The sequence below is a fragment of the Vulpes vulpes genome, chromosome 5 (assembly GCF_048418805.1).
Source record: "Vulpes vulpes isolate BD-2025 chromosome 5, VulVul3, whole genome shotgun sequence".
Taxonomy (NCBI): Eukaryota; Metazoa; Chordata; class Mammalia; order Carnivora; family Canidae; genus Vulpes; species Vulpes vulpes.
The window spans coordinates 130,780,044-130,796,868 of NC_132784.1; the positions used below are offsets into that span (position 1 = coordinate 130,780,044).

General features: G+C 37.4%; 2 protein-coding genes across 5 annotated transcripts in view; one reads left to right on the top strand and one right to left on the bottom strand.

Annotated features, from left to right (window-relative positions):
- CDK13 (cyclin dependent kinase 13) overlaps positions 1-16,825 on the top strand; it is a 122,821-nt gene that overhangs the window by 100,525 nt on the left and 5,471 nt on the right. Inside the window, exons 10-14 of one of the 4 annotated variants that reach the window (XM_072760050.1) lie at positions 6,255-6,371; positions 6,925-7,056; positions 12,162-12,209; positions 13,718-13,923; positions 16,084-16,536. In XM_072760050.1, the coding sequence (XP_072616151.1) occupies positions 6,255-6,371; positions 6,925-7,056; positions 12,162-12,209; positions 13,718-13,923; positions 16,084-16,536 (956 nt within the window). The remainder of the gene's footprint in view (positions 1-6,254; positions 6,372-6,924; positions 7,057-12,161; positions 12,210-13,717; positions 13,924-16,083; positions 16,537-16,825) is intronic. The other 3 variants (XM_072760052.1, XM_072760051.1, XM_072760053.1) reach the window with 3 other exon arrangements.
- MPLKIP (M-phase specific PLK1 interacting protein) overlaps positions 1-16,825 on the bottom strand; it is a 148,577-nt gene that overhangs the window by 93,771 nt on the left and 37,981 nt on the right. The window contains exon 2 of the transcript XR_012001852.1: positions 5,705-5,887. The gene's annotated coding sequence lies outside the window, so the exon portion shown is untranslated. The remainder of the gene's footprint in view (positions 1-5,704; positions 5,888-16,825) is intronic.

Below are 16,825 nucleotides of genomic sequence, written 5' to 3' on the forward strand. Positions count from 1 at the left end.
TTATAAAGGAAATCATAGAGCTGGAGATCTTGAAAAGCAACAGCGTTTCATGATGAACCATTTTACAGAAGTGTGTGTTCAGTTTGATCCCATTTAGGTAAAATATCAAGAGAGTCTAGAATTGTTATGTGAGCATGGATTTGTGAGAGGATTGTGAAGGGGGCTATTTTACATTCCAGTTTATATATTTCAGAATGTTTTTATTTTGTTGGTACCATATCAGATATTTATGATACTGTAAAAAGTATTGCTACAATTTGATTCTGTGGCATTAAGTATTTTTAAAACATGAAGGAAAAAAGAAGTTTCTGACAAAAGAAACTGTTCTCTCCCTGATATGAAGGAGGCAGCAGAGTGTATTAATTGAAAGGGTGGGTTTTGGAATCTTAACAGACCTGGGTTCTAATGCCAGCTCAGCTACTTCCTGCTCTTGTGACGTAGGGTAAGTTCCACAATGCTCTAAGTTTGTTTCTTCACAAGTGAAACAGGACTTACTCCTATGCTTAAGGATGTAAGAGTTAAATAACTGTAGGTTTCCTGCGTACTTCTTCCCCTTTGTTTGCGGTAATGCTGGACTATATCCCCAATCTAAAGCCCCGGGAATGAAGAGTTCTAGTCTGCATTGTATAAGAACGTACGAATTAATGAATGGTGGAAATACTACTCAGAATCTGTATTAAAAAGCTTCACACAACAGTGGTCAAGTTATTAGTACTTAGCCTTGATCTAGAAACGATTTTAGGCAAATTACAAAGTTTTGTGATAGAAATAGCATGGGTTTAAGAGTGATGGCAAAAGAAAGTGAAAAACATAGGTGATGACAAAATAGGATGAATGAGGTCAAAAAAATGTTTCTAACACAAGAGTCACACTTTCAACCCTGAGTCTTCTAGCAGCTATAAAGAACCTTTATATCACATAGTGTACATTGCTTATAAACTAAAAAAGACATTTAGAATCATGGGAAAAATTTGGTAGATCAGAGTGAAAAGAACTCTGCTTCTATCCAACCTCTATGCCCACCTAGCGTGCGTGCATGCACACGCGCGCACACACACACACAGTCTCGGTCCTAGATGGTCACACAGATGAAATTTTTAACTTTAAAAGCTTAGACTTTGTTCTAGACTATAGGAAAGAAGGGAAGCTCCCATGTTTAAAAAAATGAAGCATGTATATCTTCATAGATTAGTAGCATAAAAAATTCTCTAGATTGCTTCCTTTGGCTCTAAGAACTTCTCTACACCCTCAAAAATTATGAAAGGTCCTAGGAGGTTTGTTTATGCTAGTTGTATGTATTGATATTTATCATACTATAAATTAAAACTGAGAAAGTAAAAATATCTATTTTAAAACAATGTATTAACATTGTTTAATTATAAAAGTCTGTATTTTCCAAAGTGAAATAAATGTTGGTGAAATGAGTAGCTTTGTTTTACATTTTTACCTATCTTTTAATGTCTGGCTTAATAAAATAGCATCTGGAAGCTCCTCTCTGTGATCTGCTGTTTTCAATAACTTTCAGATAATTGTGCATATTCTTTTTTGAAACTACACTAAATAAGTGGTAATTTTTTATGGATTAGTTGTAATGTGCAGTCTGAAAACATGAAGGAATATTTTGTATTCTAATATATTAAAATCTGGTCTGTCTTGCATGCTGGGTTGAGATGATTTTGTAACATTGGTAGTATGGGAAATAGTGGATCACCTATTTTAGAAGATCTTCTAGGGCAGCCCTGGTGGCTCAGCGGCTTAGCACCGCCTTCAGCCCACGGTGTTATCCTGGGGTCCTGGGATCGAGTCCCATGTTGGGCTCCCTGCATGGAGCCTGCTTCTCCCTCTGCCTGTGTCTCTGCCTCTCTCTCTCTCTCTCTCTCTCTCTCTCTCTCTCTCTCTCTCTCTCATGAATGAGTAAATAAAATCTTAAAAAAAAAAAAATAGAAGATCTTCTAAATGTAACATTTCATTATATAATATTGGTTATCACCACTGATCTCACCAGAAAAGGTTTTAGGTATTTACTGTGAAGCTGTCAAAGCCATGATGTAAATATAAACTTTAGTATTCTAATTTTCTCCTGAAAGCTCAGATTTTATAACTGAAAATAAATACTGCGGTCAGCTTCTGGAAGTAAAAAGCTGACTTTGTTCCCATACGAGAAAATGTCTGGCTGATACCAAGTCTGAATGACCATAGTGTGTCACTTCTCCACATAGGTAAAAATGATGGTCCATGAAAAAACAAAACAAAACAAAACACAGCTACTTAAGCTTGCAGCTCAAATAATTGCACAGGTGCTTCTCAAGATAGCTGAATTTCTTGAGCAGCAAAAGTGCTTTATGAATATTTTTTGTTTCATCACTGACAACATAAAGAAGATATATATTCTTCTAAGCAGTGTTAGGGTTTAGGGTGCCTGGGTGGCTAGTCAGTTAAGCATCTGCCTTTGGCTCAGTTCATGATCCCAGGGTCCCGGGATCCCGGGGTTCTGGGGTGGAGTTCCACATCTGGCTCCCTGCTCAGCAGGTAGTCTGGGTCTCCTTCTGCCGATCCCCCGCCCATGTGTTCTTCTCTGTCTCAAATAAATTAAAATCTTCTAAATAAATAATGTTGGGTTTTAATAACACAGTTTTTACTGCCTCAACAAGTTACAGTCGTAAGTGAAATGGCTCTTAATGTCTCTTCCCCAACTGCACCCCAGGAGATTGTATAGTAATGAAGTATTTACTGCTGATAGTTGGGTGCTGCTGCCTTGAATCATGCTAAGGAGCTCGTCATTCTACTTACTGCAGGCTTTGTACCACCAATGCAAAATCAACATGTTGAAAAAAGCAAATAATGTCTTAGTAACACCTCTCGCCCACCAGACCCCTTAAGAGTCTGTGGACCCCATTTTTGTGAACTGCTCCTGTGTACCAATCTGATGTATGAATATTGATACAAAACATCTAAATGAACAAGTAAATCCAACACTACACTAAAATGATAGTACTTTTATTAGGGCCAGGTGGTATCCTCTTTTCAATGTAAGGATGAGTATCAGGAAAGCTCTTTATATGATTCACAACCTTAGTTACCCAGGGGGAAAACTGCAGAAATGAAAAAACCACAAAAATAAAACCCATAGTAAAAAGGCATTAAATTAATTCTTAACAGGACATATGTGTGAGTGTGTGTGTCTGTGTGATTAGTATAGTGTGCATTGTGTTGTTTTTCTCAAACCAAACGTCGTCCCCCTTCCCAGCTGTAAAACAATGAGAGTACTCCCATTAAAGTCAGAAAACAAACAAAACTACCCAATATTGTGTGGCATCATTATCCTTGTGACATTGTTTAGAAATTGTCACATGCCATACCATATCATGATAAAGAGGTATACATGTTTTAAAAAATACGGAAGAATTCTGATTATAGGTGATAAGATTGAAAACCTGGAAGGCCTCCAAGAAATGACTATTAATGTTAGGAATCAGAGGACTTCAGGTGGCTATCTTCAACTCTGTTTATGTCTTATGTCACATGTTCCCTGTAACAAAACATCCCTACTTCCTGCTTAGGCGCAATAGAATAAGGATAAGAATACATTCAAAAAGCAAAAAATAAAGCTGATGAAAAGCAATATATAAGATCTAATTAAAACATAAAATGGAAAGAAATACAAACATTGGATATTTCTGGGATAGAAGTATTAAGCCTTCTGAAGATAGCAATCCTTTCTAAATTAATCTATAAATTCAGAGCAGCAGTTGAATCTGAGCAAATTCTCTAACTTTTGGAGTGTGACAGTATTGATTCTACAATTCACCCATAGGAACGTCCTGAGGAGAATAATTAGAGGAATGGGTAGGTAGAAGGCTTTGTCCTCCTGGCTTTGTAAAAAAAAGCTAACATATGGTACTGATACCAGAGTACATAGATCAGAATAGATTCCCCAGATAGACCTCAGGTATTTGGGGATTTAGCAGGTGAGGCATCTCAAGACCTCTTCGGTAAGTAATTTTGAGATAGCTGGCTGGCCATCAGGCACAGATTTTGCTAATAATTACTCCGTTACCATCAATTGCTGTCCTGTCTGCTTTCCCGGTTTCTAGTAACTTTCTCGGCCTCAGTAAGTCTGTTCCATCCTGTATGCTGCTACCAGCTAACTACTCAGCTATCTTCCCACAACACATAGAGTAAAATTGAAACTCTTTAGCTAAGGGATAATGAAACTCCCTTTTATTAAAGGGCTATTGAACGGGCCTCATGCCAGCTCATTTGATTTCACAGCTCTGAAGTAAAATGAATCTCTTTTACAAAAGAGGAAACAGATTCTTAAGCAATGCAGTTTGACCAATAGCACAGACAAGATTCAGTTTTAAAGTTTGTTTTCAAAGTCTGTCTTCATTAGGGCAAATTGCCCTTTAAAACATTGTGTGGCTCCTATCTGTGCTCTCAGCCCTCAATTCCACCTGTTTCCTTGGTCTTCCTCCCGCATGTCTGTACTTGGCTACTTCCTCTGTCTATGCACTTTTCTTTGCCAGTAACATTTCTCTTACATTCTTTCCTCCATCTCTCCATTGTTTACTCATCCTTGGAGCTATAGCCAAAATTCTGCCCCTCTTTACATAACTTGCATTTCTGCAGTTGAAAGTGTCCTTCATTTAAAAAATTCTCAGTGTACTTCATACATCTGTAATAACACAGTCTGCCTGGGATTATTTATATTTATATTCTTACTTGGAGAGGTATACAAAAGTGAGACATGATGCCTAAACTGTAATTTAGTGAGACAGACATGTAAACTAGGATCAAAGCAAAATGAAATATGAAATAGTATCAAAAGAAACAGGTAGACAAAAAGAAAAAAAAAAGGCAGGTAGACTGCAGAGCGACCATTCTGAGGGGCCATGGGGATACAGAGGACTGCAATGAATAGATTACTTCTGATCTGAATCTTGAGAAATGAAAAAGATTCTCCGCCAGTTAGAATCTAGGGAGAGAGAATATGATCACAGATGGGGAAGAGTGGTTGGTCTGCGGGGAGAAACAAATTGGGAAATGAGAGTAGGAAGGCAGTGTAAGACCAGATCATAGAACCGTGGTCCTGAGGCTGGCCTTGTTTTCTGAGGGACCCACTGTATTTTTGAGGAGGTTGTAAAAATCCAGTTGTAAAGATTTGTACACTGGCAGTGTGTACAGAGCATAGGCTCTTAGTACCTTTTTAAAAGCTTGTGTTTACAAAAATCCTAAACTATATTGAAACCAAAAAAGTCCATTTCAGTGACATAGCTTTAAAAACATGAAAAGGTGTCTTACGTAAATGTGTGTTTGAGATAGCATTCTACAGCACAGCTAAAGAATGGCTGGCAACGTTAGTCATCACTTGTTTATACACTTTGGTGCATGTATTTGTATTATGTACAGAACACTTATTTTTAGTCAGTGATGCATGGACATTTACTCTTTACATATGAAGAGCAGCTGAGGATTTTATGTATAATGTACATTTATTTTTGAGATTTAGTATACTCAAGTATATGTAATGAATTTTTCATCTACATATCACCAAATCAGTTTTTAAATGTTTATCAGCTAGAGTTAGCTCTGTTATGGTCCTTCTTCTACAAATTACCGTAACGAGGACGTACTAATCAGTATAAAAATATGGTTTTCAAGATACAGATAAGCAGAGAGTAAGACAGTTAAAATTTCTAAATACCTTGAAATCAGTGGCACTACTTAAGTTGAAGAACTTCTATATTTCAAGAGTGTTACTTTGAAGGTCTTCCTTTTGATTGAATTCAGCAACAGACATTACCGTATTTCCTTTCCTGGGTGTAGGAAATTTGCTTCCGCTGTTCTCACAAACTTCATTATATTGATGAGAAGTAATGACAGGTACCTATAAAACCAGAGAAAGATATGAACTAAACTCTGGTTCCTTAATTTATTGGCATAAAGTGTTTTATCTTGGTCCAAAGTATGGTCAGCATGTTTGGAGTATTACCTGTGTTTTAAGACTTGCCTCTGCAAATATGAAGGTTTTCTTTTTAGGAATTGGAATGTCTGGAGTATTAGAAGCATCCACTGAAAGTAAATTGATTTCTTAAAACAAGTAATTAATTTGGGTTGACTAAAATATAAAATGTTGTGTCAACACTCCAACTTTTCTGTATTGAAGAGGGAGTTGATGTTTTATATAGCAATTGTATGTATGATTTTTTTCTGTGTAGTTTATATTGATGTACTTCTTTTTGTGTGTTGTTTAGCCGTATATGTGGGAGTCCCTGTCCTGCAGTGTGGCCTGATGTAATCAAACTACCATATTTCAACACCATGAAACCAAAGAAGCAATATCGTCGAAAGTTAAGAGAAGAATTTGTTTTGTAAGAAGGGGATGGTTAAATGTCCATATCGCATTGAATTTTTTTTTTTTTAGTTATTTCTTAAGAATTCTGAATGTCACTCTGTCCTCTATTGACCCAAGGTAGACCTATCACAATTCTTCTGTGTCCTTTAATTTTGAATTTCCCTTTGCTATATGCAAATTACTATTCACTGTCATTATGGTGTCAGTGATATGGGGTTGTGTGTTTCATTTGGAGCTTACATGACCTAACTTAAACACCATTTAAAATTTTAATGAAGTGATTTTCATGTTATTTGAGCTCAGGTTTTTATTTTGTTATAGGGAACTATTCAGTTCTTCGTTTATGTAAGAATTGCAAATTTACAACAGGGTAATAAAATATACTATTGTTTGCCAAATTTCAAATTATTTAGAATAATAAAGATTATGTAAAAAGAACTATTTCAAAGGGAAATTTGAAATTTATTGGAATAAAGTAGTGCAACTATGTTATAAAATGTTAGTAGTTTAAAGAAATGTTAAGCTTATGTGAAAGACCATATATGACTTTTGTAATCCTCTTATGCCAGTATTCCTGCAGCCGCACTAGACTTATTTGATTACATGCTCGCCTTGGATCCTAGTAAGCGCTGCACTGCAGAACAGGCTCTCCAGTGCGAGTTCCTCCGGGATGTGGAACCCTCAAAAATGCCTCCACCAGAGTAAGTGGCTTTTTATTAATTTAGATCCCATCTGGACAGTTTTAATAGCATCTATATAAAATGACCAGAAGCTATTCCATGATTAGTTAAGTCAAAAGAAATAGAATAAATTAGAAGAAATAGAATAGTAGTAAAACACACAATTTACACATCTAGAATGCAGAACCTTGCTTAATGTTCAGCTAACCATAGCATTAGCAAAGGCAGCCTTCCTCTTTCTAATTAATAGATTTCAACTCTAAGAAAATAATCCTGCTGCTAATATTATTCTAGTACTATTTCTACCATTCCTAGTGTTTATACTGCTACTTAGTTGCTATAGTTAAAAATTTGAATGCTGAGCATTTTTATATATTCCATCCTATCAGGTGGGTATTATTATTGTCACTGTACTACAGAGGAGGAAGCAGGCTCAAAGAGGTTAAGAAACTTGCCCAAGAATACAAATCTAGGAAAGGGTGGAGCCAGCAAGTTAGTTCAGTAAGAAAGAGTAGTCCTGCAATACTCTGGCAGACTGTCCAATAGCAAATCCTTAACCATTGGATAAAGGAGCATTAGTAACAAAAGCCAGTATAGAATGAGTTTATTGTATGATTCAGAGAAAGTGTATAGAGTTTGGGAGTCAGAATAGCTGATTTCTTGAACCTGCATTCCCTTGTGGCTCCTATAATTTTTCTAGGAATGATTTGGGGAAAAGGGAGGGGACAAAGCAGTTCATTTGGTTCTTTTTTGAAAGGATCTAGAAACTTCATCAAGATTTCCTTAGTAATTTAAAAAATTTTGATGAGCATCATAAAAACAAGGCTTTTCCTATAATAAAATGTTTCCATGTAATAAAATTAGCAGATTGTGAATGAAGAAACATGGGCTTTGGAGTTCAAATCTTGGCTCTTCCACTTATCACTTAGGTTGGGCTTATTATGTTTCTAAGACCTTTATATTCAGCTTTATTAATTTTTTATTGAACTGTGTATGAATGGCCATTATGGGATGGTTGGAAAGACAAAAAGGATCTATCATTTGACGTGTTGGAAGGATCTGAATCATTCACTGTTGAATTGTTTCATGGTGGGTTTTTTTTTTATTTTTTTAATATTTATTTATTTATTTATTTATTTATCTATCTATTTATTTATTTATTTATTTATTTATTTATTTATTTTGCTTATCAGCAGTCTTGAAACTTTGGCTCTAGTATCCCTTCAAGAAATTCTTTTCAACTTTTGATTTGGAAAATTTTCACCTTTACAGAAAAATAGGAAGAATAGTACAATGAGTATTCATATATCCTTCACCTATATTAACATTTGCTTTATCACTACATATGAGCTTTTTTCTCTGAACTGTTTGAATATTATATTGTGGAAGTGATATAATTAAAATTTGCTGTATATCTGTAAGAACTAAGAATTTATTTATAATTATACTATCACTATAAAGCATAAAAAATTTAACATTGCAGTATCTAGTAGATAGTCCATATTCACATTTCCCCAGTTTTCCCAGTAATTTCCCTTTAGTCTGTTTTTTGGGGGTTTTTTGTTTGTTTGTTTTGGATGAAGAATTCATCCAAAACTCACACATTTCATTTAGTTGTATGTCTCTTCAGTCTTTAATTACTCTTTAGGTCGGACTTTTATGACATTGACATTTTTTAAAACTTCAAGCTAGCTATTTTGATACGGCTTTAATTGCTTTCTTGTGATCAGAATTAGAATAACATTTTTTGTGTATGTCAAGAATACTACATAGGTAGTGAAGTGTGCTTTATGCTTTGTCCTGTCAAGAGGAATTTAAGGTCACTTTTCTACCATTATTGGTAATACTAAGTTGACCTCTTGATGTAAGTGGCCCACATGAGAGAAGTCTGGTAAAAGCTGTATTGAACACATTTTTAATTAACATCCAAACTGTGTTGAAACAGTTGCAAAAGATGAAAATTTCAGTGTATGATAAGTTTTGACACTTTAAAATGGGAGCAGTTACATCACTCTTATAAATGTACAAAATAATCTTAGCATTTTGATATTCACCAAGATTCACTTAGAAAATACAAAGCTTTTTTTCCTCTTGATCAAATGGTCTTTGCAAATATTACTATACTAGTATGTCTTTAAGTTTAAAAAAGGAAAGAAAATTGTTGAATTACTATGTTGTACCTCTGAACCTAATATATGTCAACCGTACTTCAATTAAAAAGAAAAGAAAGGTGCCTGTGTGGCTCAATCAGTTAAGTGTCCAACCTTTTTTTTTTTTTTTTTTTTTTAAGATTTTATTTATTTTCATGAGAGACAGAGACATAGGCAGAGGGAAAAGCAGGCTCCCCAGAGGGACTCTATCCCAGGACCCCGGGATCACAACCTGAGCCAAAGGCAGATGCACAACCGCTGTGCCACCTGGGTGCCCCAAGTCTCCAGCTCTTGATCTCAGCTCAGCTTAGGTCTTAATCTCTGGGTCATGAGTTTAAGCCCAGTGTTGGGCTTCATGCTGGCTGTGGAGCCTACATATATACATACATAAATATTAATAAATTTGGTTGGAGGGATCCCTGGGTGGCGCAGCGGTTTGGCGCCTGCCTTTGGCCCAGGGCGCGATCCTGGAGACCCGGGATCGAATCCCACATGGGGCTCCCAGTGCATGGAGCCTGCTTCTCTCTCTGCCTATGTCTCTGCCTCTCTATCTTTCTCTCTCTCTGTGTGACTATCATAAATAAATAAAAATTAAAAAAAAAAATAAATTTGGTTGGAAATGCAACCTAATGAAATAGGCAGGGTTGTGATTATTTTCCCCAACTAATTTGATTATCAGTTAATACTGTTTATTCTAGAATGAGAAAGTCCCACATTAATTATAATTTATTTTTATAAGTACCCTTGTAAATAATAAGCTTTTGTGAAGATGGACTTGTGTCATAGTTTTATCACTGAGTTCTTTATACGCCTCCCATATTATGTGCAAAAATCACATAGTGATTTGTCATCAGAGATTATTAGAATGACCTTTCAGATGTCAATTTAAGATTCTTCGATTTTCTTTACAGTAAAAGATTGGAAACCATGTGACTTGCAAAGAATATTTTTTTAATCTAGTCATTAATCATATTTCAAAATTTGAGAAAATAAACTGAAGAAGCTTTGCCATTATTTATTAAATGACTCCCTTTTATGTTTTTTGAGGTTTTTAAAAATTTTTTTAGAGAGAGAGTGCACGTGCACATGAGTGAGGGTGGCGCTGAAGAGGGCAGAGGAAGAGGGAGAATTTTTTTTAAAGGTTTTTATTTAGTTGAGAGAGAACGTGCATGTGAGTGGCGGAGTGGGCAGAGGGAGAAAGAGACTCCCTGCTGATCAGGGAGCCTGACTTGGGGCTTGATCCCAACACGTTGGAATCATGACCTGAGCCAAAGGCAGCGTTTAACTGACTGAGCCACCCAGACACCCCTGCGAGAGAGAATCTTAAGCAGCCTCCATGCCCAGCACAGAGCCTGATTCGGGCTAGATCTACACCCCTAAGATCATGACCTGAGCCTAAATTAAGAGTCAGTTGCTTAACCAACTGAGCCACCCCAGTGCCCTTAAATGACTTATTATACTTGGTTACTTTTTCTTTTATTAGTACTTGTTTCATCCAGTATACTTGGACAGGTTTAGGAAGTCAGCATGGAATGTCATTACAACTTTGCCAATCTGTATGTTAGATTGTTTTTCTTATTACATGTTTTGAAATACGCTTTTGTGAACACCTTGGAACTGTAGATATATCCCATTTAATTAATGGGTAATGTCTGCCATGTAACCTAATTGGAAACTGTGTCCATATTATCAAACATATCACCTAAGTTCACTTAATTTTTATCAGAACACACCTGACTGCATTCCTCCATTAAATATATGTATGTTAATACATATTTTGGTGAACAGGCTCTAATCCAATAATGAATTAGGGGTACATCACTAAAGCGGTCAGATTGAAATTTAATATGCAAATTGAATTCATATATAAATTTAATGTATTGATATATAAATTAAAAGTTATGTAAGCAACTTAACATCTCATTATTTTGAAATATGTATTGGGTAATTAAAATGATAAGTTATCTATGAAGTAAGCACTATGAAGGAGAGCATTGGTATGGTATTGCTTTGGGAAATATGTGTATGTACTAAATTCTTCTGACCAGTTTTTTTTTTTTTTTTTGAATAATCAAATGAGAATGCGATGTTAAAGAACTAAAACAACCACATTAAGTGTATTAGATGTGGTGTCAGATTTTTCTGATATATTTAATGAAAAGAGCATATTTTGCTAACAAGTGAATTAGATCGACAGCTAGCCTAAATTTTTTTAACAGCAAGTGAAAAGCACTGAACAGTTTATAAAATAAAATGTGATCAACTGTAATTGGAATAAATATGATTGATTTGATAAAAGTAGTTTTAAACTATCTTGTTGAATGATGATAAATGGTATCAAACATGCATATGGTGTCTACTCTGGGAGAGGCACTGTCTGGCGCTTATATATGGTAACATGTATTACTCTACCCCGTAAGGCAGATTGTATTGCTCATCATTTTTAAAGATAAGGAAACTGAGGCACAGAGGTCAAGTTACTTGCCTAGTGAGACACAGTAAGTAAGTGGCTGAGCCAGTATTTGAACCTTCAGAAAAGCACATAAAAATTGGGTCATCCTGGAAGACATTGGTGCTGTATCCAGAGTCAGCATCACTGACCTATACGTTTCAGCTATTTATTGGGTAATATTTTATCTTTCCTAGAGATGAGTGTCGAGGTAATCCATAAAGAATCTCTTAGCTTTAAACTGTGGGACGGAACAAAGGCCCTGGTTGGTTAATGGATTTGCTCCACTGTCCTCTCATGGGGCTCTCCCGCAGGAGCATCAGGGTGGAAGCAGTGCAGCCACTCATTTCCCTGCTCCGGAGTTCTGCAGTCTGGCTGAATTTAGAATATCCCAACAGGGGCTAAAGCCACACATCTCGTGACACACACACTTGCAGACACAGAAAGGAAAGTCTTTGGCGGGTTTATGATGCCTTAAAGCTTCCCAATATCAATATTTCAAATTGTACCTTTGTTTGTTACTCCAGGAGGTTTTTACACGCTGAGGCAATGCACCATAGTAAGATGGCTGAGAGGTATGCCTTTGTTTTGTTTTTGGACCTCAGGTGCATAGACTTGGTTTAATCATAATCCTTGTGTCACTCATCATTGGTCCATGCATGGCTCTCTTTTTTTTCTTTTAGTTACTTAATTAGTTATTTTAAATGATGTTAATAAGCAGCCATGAACCTACCAAATAAAAGCTAGAACCTTGAAAATAACCTACGTTAGTCATATCATACCCTTTCCCCACCCCCTGCCCTACGACCTACCCCCTTGCCTTCCTCCACCTGAGGTAACCATCATCCCTGTTTTCTTTTGTATATACTTTTGTTGCCATCTATATGTACTCATAAAAAGTTATATTTAAATTTTAGTTGTTTTTAATTTTATAAAAGGGTATCATGCTGTTTGTAATCTTTTGGGAATGACTTCTTTTACTTAATATTATATTGCTAAGATTCGACCATATTGTTGCATATGCCTTTACTTTATAACATGAGATGAGAGTAATTGTGAGTGAAAGAGGAGGTGTTGATAGAACTTGCTGTGCAGGCCATTCTCAAAGGTCAGTTTTAGGAAAGAGGACATAGAGATATGTGAATTCTTTTAAAACAATTTCAGGTGTACCCCATCCCCCCTGGAAAGCATCCCTAAGAGGTAAACATATCCAGGTTGAAGATGGTAGATGTATCACCAGGTTGGGGCTGCTTAAGGGCATTGGTAGATATTCTGGGCAAGTTTATTAACCTTTCCAAGCCTCAATTTTCTCATCTTTAAAATAGATATAATAGTAACTTCCCATTGGAATTTTTATTAGACTAAGAAGAAAACATTTATAAATCAAACATTTATGTCTTTCTTTAAGCAAAAGTTACTCTGCAGTGTTGTCAGTTTTATGAAATTACTTTCAGGCAGAAGAATTGTTTCAGAATTGTGGGTAATTTTGAGAGTTGCTAGTTATTCAGAACTCTTTGTTGATGAGTAGTAATGGGAGCCTGGATTACCTATTTATGAAACTTCTCTGTAGCATAGTTTAATTTGAGAGCACTTGATTATGGAAGTAAATAAGAGGGTATTAAAAAAGTAAAAAGCTTTTACTAGAAAGTTTTTTACAGATGTTATCTCCTAGCTTTTACTGCTTTTTAATCCTGTTTCCATTTTCTGCAAATGGCATATTTTTTGCCTTCTTTCCCATGTCCTATTCAACATATGGTGTACTATGATAAGAACTGGCTTTAAGAGATTGCACCAAGGATGATAGTAACATACTTTTGTGAACTTGTGTTCTTCATTGATAGTCATACTAAGTGATTATTTACTGATTACTCAGAAGTCACAGAAAAAAGGTGAAGCCCTGAAGGAGGTGGGGCATCCAGGATGATTTTGATTGAGGAGTTCACATAGCATGTGTATCAAGTCTTCAAGACCCACTGGCAGGGGGGTGGGGGTGGCAGCTTTGGTGCTCTGTAGTTAATAGTAGCTGTTTTTGGTTGTTGCTAAGAAGTAACATTGACAATCAATTTGATACTTTTTTTTCCAGCCTTCCTTTATGGCAAGATTGTCATGAGCTATGGAGTAAAAAGCGGAGAAGACAGAAGCAGATGGGCATGACTGATGACGTGTCCACTATTAAAGCCCCCAGAAAGGACTTGTCCCTTGGCTTAGATGACAGCAGAACCAGCACACCTCAGGGCGTGCTGCCGTCTTCACAGCTGAAACCTCAGGGCAACTCGAACGTAGCACCTGGTCAGTAATGCTTCCCGTGCTTGGGCTGGTCTTCCCTTGTTTTGTGGCTAACGGTGATTATATTGCTCCAGTGTTAAACCATTTGTGGAAAATAAGGTTTATTCACCAAACTTCACATTTCCCTGTTAATTGCTTGTGCCAGTGTAGATGCTTCGTGCTGCTGGCAACACAATATTAAGCAATCCCACCGAAAAATTAAACTTCTAAAGAAAGCATCAAATTACATATGATTAGTGAGTGGTCGGATTTCTCTATAGCCTTTCTCTCCCTAGTACAGGAGTCAATAGAAAGATAAAGGAAAAGAGCCAAAATTCGTAATAGAAGCTCTTTTTTTAATGTCCTCAGATCACACTTACTAAATCTCCCATTATGTTATAGAATCTCAAAGACTGGAATCTTCTATCATGCCAGCAAAGACTTGAAGTGTACGGTCAAGAAGGATATTTGGGGGAAACAAATTTCTTCCTCTGACTCAATCTGTTGTAAGAGTAAGCTTCTTCGTGAGAATTAAGCCTTTTCAGTGTTGTTGGAAATGTCACTTATTCTGTCATTTAGTTTTAAAAATCAGTTGATTTAAAACAGATCTGATCAGATTCAACTTTTGGTGGTTGAGTATAAATATAGAGTAGATTAGCTGAGAAAGCTGGAGAGAGATTACCATGACCGCTTTCCTGTGTGATCTGCAAGCTTAAACTTGACCTTGGTCAGACTGTGTTAAAGTGCTAGTACCTGTTACTTTATAGACAAAAACAGTTGTTATTTGTTGGTCAGGGTTTCATTTTCTTTGTTGCCCCCCCCCCCTTTTTTGACTCACTGTTAAGAAGTGAGAATTCTGGTTTTGTGAAATAGGAATGAGTCCTCTCTGCACGTCCGTCGTCATCGGCTGTTAGTAAGAAGGTGCCCTTTCTGTAGAGGAGACAGCGTGGTTACAGAGTACTTCTGAGGTCACACAGAGCCTGCCTCTGAGACAGGCAGAAACGTGACTGGAAAATGAGGGGAACTGGCTCTCGGCGTGCAGCAGACAAGCTTGGCTCCTTCCTTATTATTAATGCCTGGGGGTCCCAGGGACTGGCCAAAGTGTGTTTCAGGTTAACCTGAAAGTAACTAAGAAGTAATAAAAAGTATCTTAAGATCTATAAAGAGAGAAAATAAAAAGGTAACATTCATCATCAGTTTCTCATCTTCCTGGAGTGGCTCTTCTATTCACCTGTTACTCTTACAGAAATTGCTTATCAGCACAGTGCCCCTGACCCCACACGGTACCATATACCCTCCAGCCTTATTGTGTGGGACCGGAGAAGCTTGTGCAGGAACCTGTCTAAATGGTCATGTGTCTAATCTGAAAATTGAAAAAAAAAAAAAAAAAAACCAGCTGAATCTGTTTTGCTGGTGATTAGTTAATACCCTCCCTCATCAGCACGCTTCTGTCAGAGTTCCTAACTTCCCAAAGTGAGTTTGCTTAAAAAATGATTATTTGAATAAAGTACGTTTTCTGAAAAAGTCTGCAACATTCCAGTTTGAAATTACTGCAAAAATAACGTTAAGTCCTTAGATAAAAAGCATTATTTTAGATTGAGCAGTACGGTGAGCAGAACTCAGAGGCTGGAATCGGCATATTTACGTTCTGATCTCGGCTTGGCCACTTTATAGAGTGTGTGACTTTGGGCAAGTCATTTAGTGTCTCTGGAGGTCAGTTTCTTCTTTAGTTAAAAAAAAAAAAAGGAGGGGAGGGGGACTGATAATAGAGCGTGACCTCCAGGTTATGGTGAGGAGTAAAGGGTATGAAATGTTCAGAGTGCTGACTCTCTGGGCCTGCCCCGACACACACCCCGCCGCCCCCACTCCCTCTGTTCCGTCACAGGTAGTAGTTCCTGGTCTAACTAGAAGATGATGGGCTTCCAGCAGTAGTCTCGAATTTCTTTTGAAGTATTTACCCCTGAAGAGAACTTCTTCAAAATGGGCCACAGTTTTTGTTCTAATTAAGTTGCAGTTGCATCTTAAATGGCCATGAAATTAGACCTAGACTGAGGTGCCTTTTCACAGTGTTTCTTAAAACACTGCCCCACAGATGTGCACTTGAATATGGCCATACAGGGCCATTTGGGAGGGCGGGGTGCTATGAATTATGGCAATTCTAATTAATACAAATTTTGTCTTTAGTAAAAACAGGCCCTGGACAGCAGTTAAACCACAGTGAATTGGCAGTTCTTCTAAACCTACTACAGTCTAAAACAAGTGTTAATATGGCTGATTTTGTCCAAGTGTTGAACATTAAGGTAAACTCTGAGACTCAACAGCAGCTAAATAAAATAAACCTTCCTGCTGGAATTTTGGCAACAGGTGAAAAACAGACAGATCCGTCAACACCACAGCAGGAGTCTTCGAAACCACTGGGAGGAATTCAGCCTTCTTCTCAGAGCGTGCAGCCCAAAGTGGAGACTGATGCTGCGCAGGCGGCTGTGCAGAGCGCATTTGCAGTTCTGCTGACTCAGTTAATAAAGGCCCAGCAGTCAAAGCAGAAGGATGTGCTACTAGAAGAGAGGGAAAACGGATCAGGACACGAGGCGTCACTACAGCTCAGGCCCCCTCCAGAACCTAGCACTCCGGCATCGGGTGAGTGCAGAGAGCGAACCGCGAACACCGCGGCCTTCTCGCTGCTTCCGTGGAGTTGAGGAGTGTCTGTGGTGCATGGTGTTCAGTGGCGTTGCCGGGGGAGATGTTCTGAAAGTCCTCTGGTCACTGGTTACAGGTGGTTCTCTTGGTCCATCCACCCCTCGGGGGAGATTCTTGAACAAACCATCCGGGGTGATAGAACTCCTTCCGAAAGCCATAGGCTTAGGAAGAATCTTTTACTCCAGCTGCAGCGGCGATTGTCCAAGGCAGAAACTTTGATGTGTGCGGT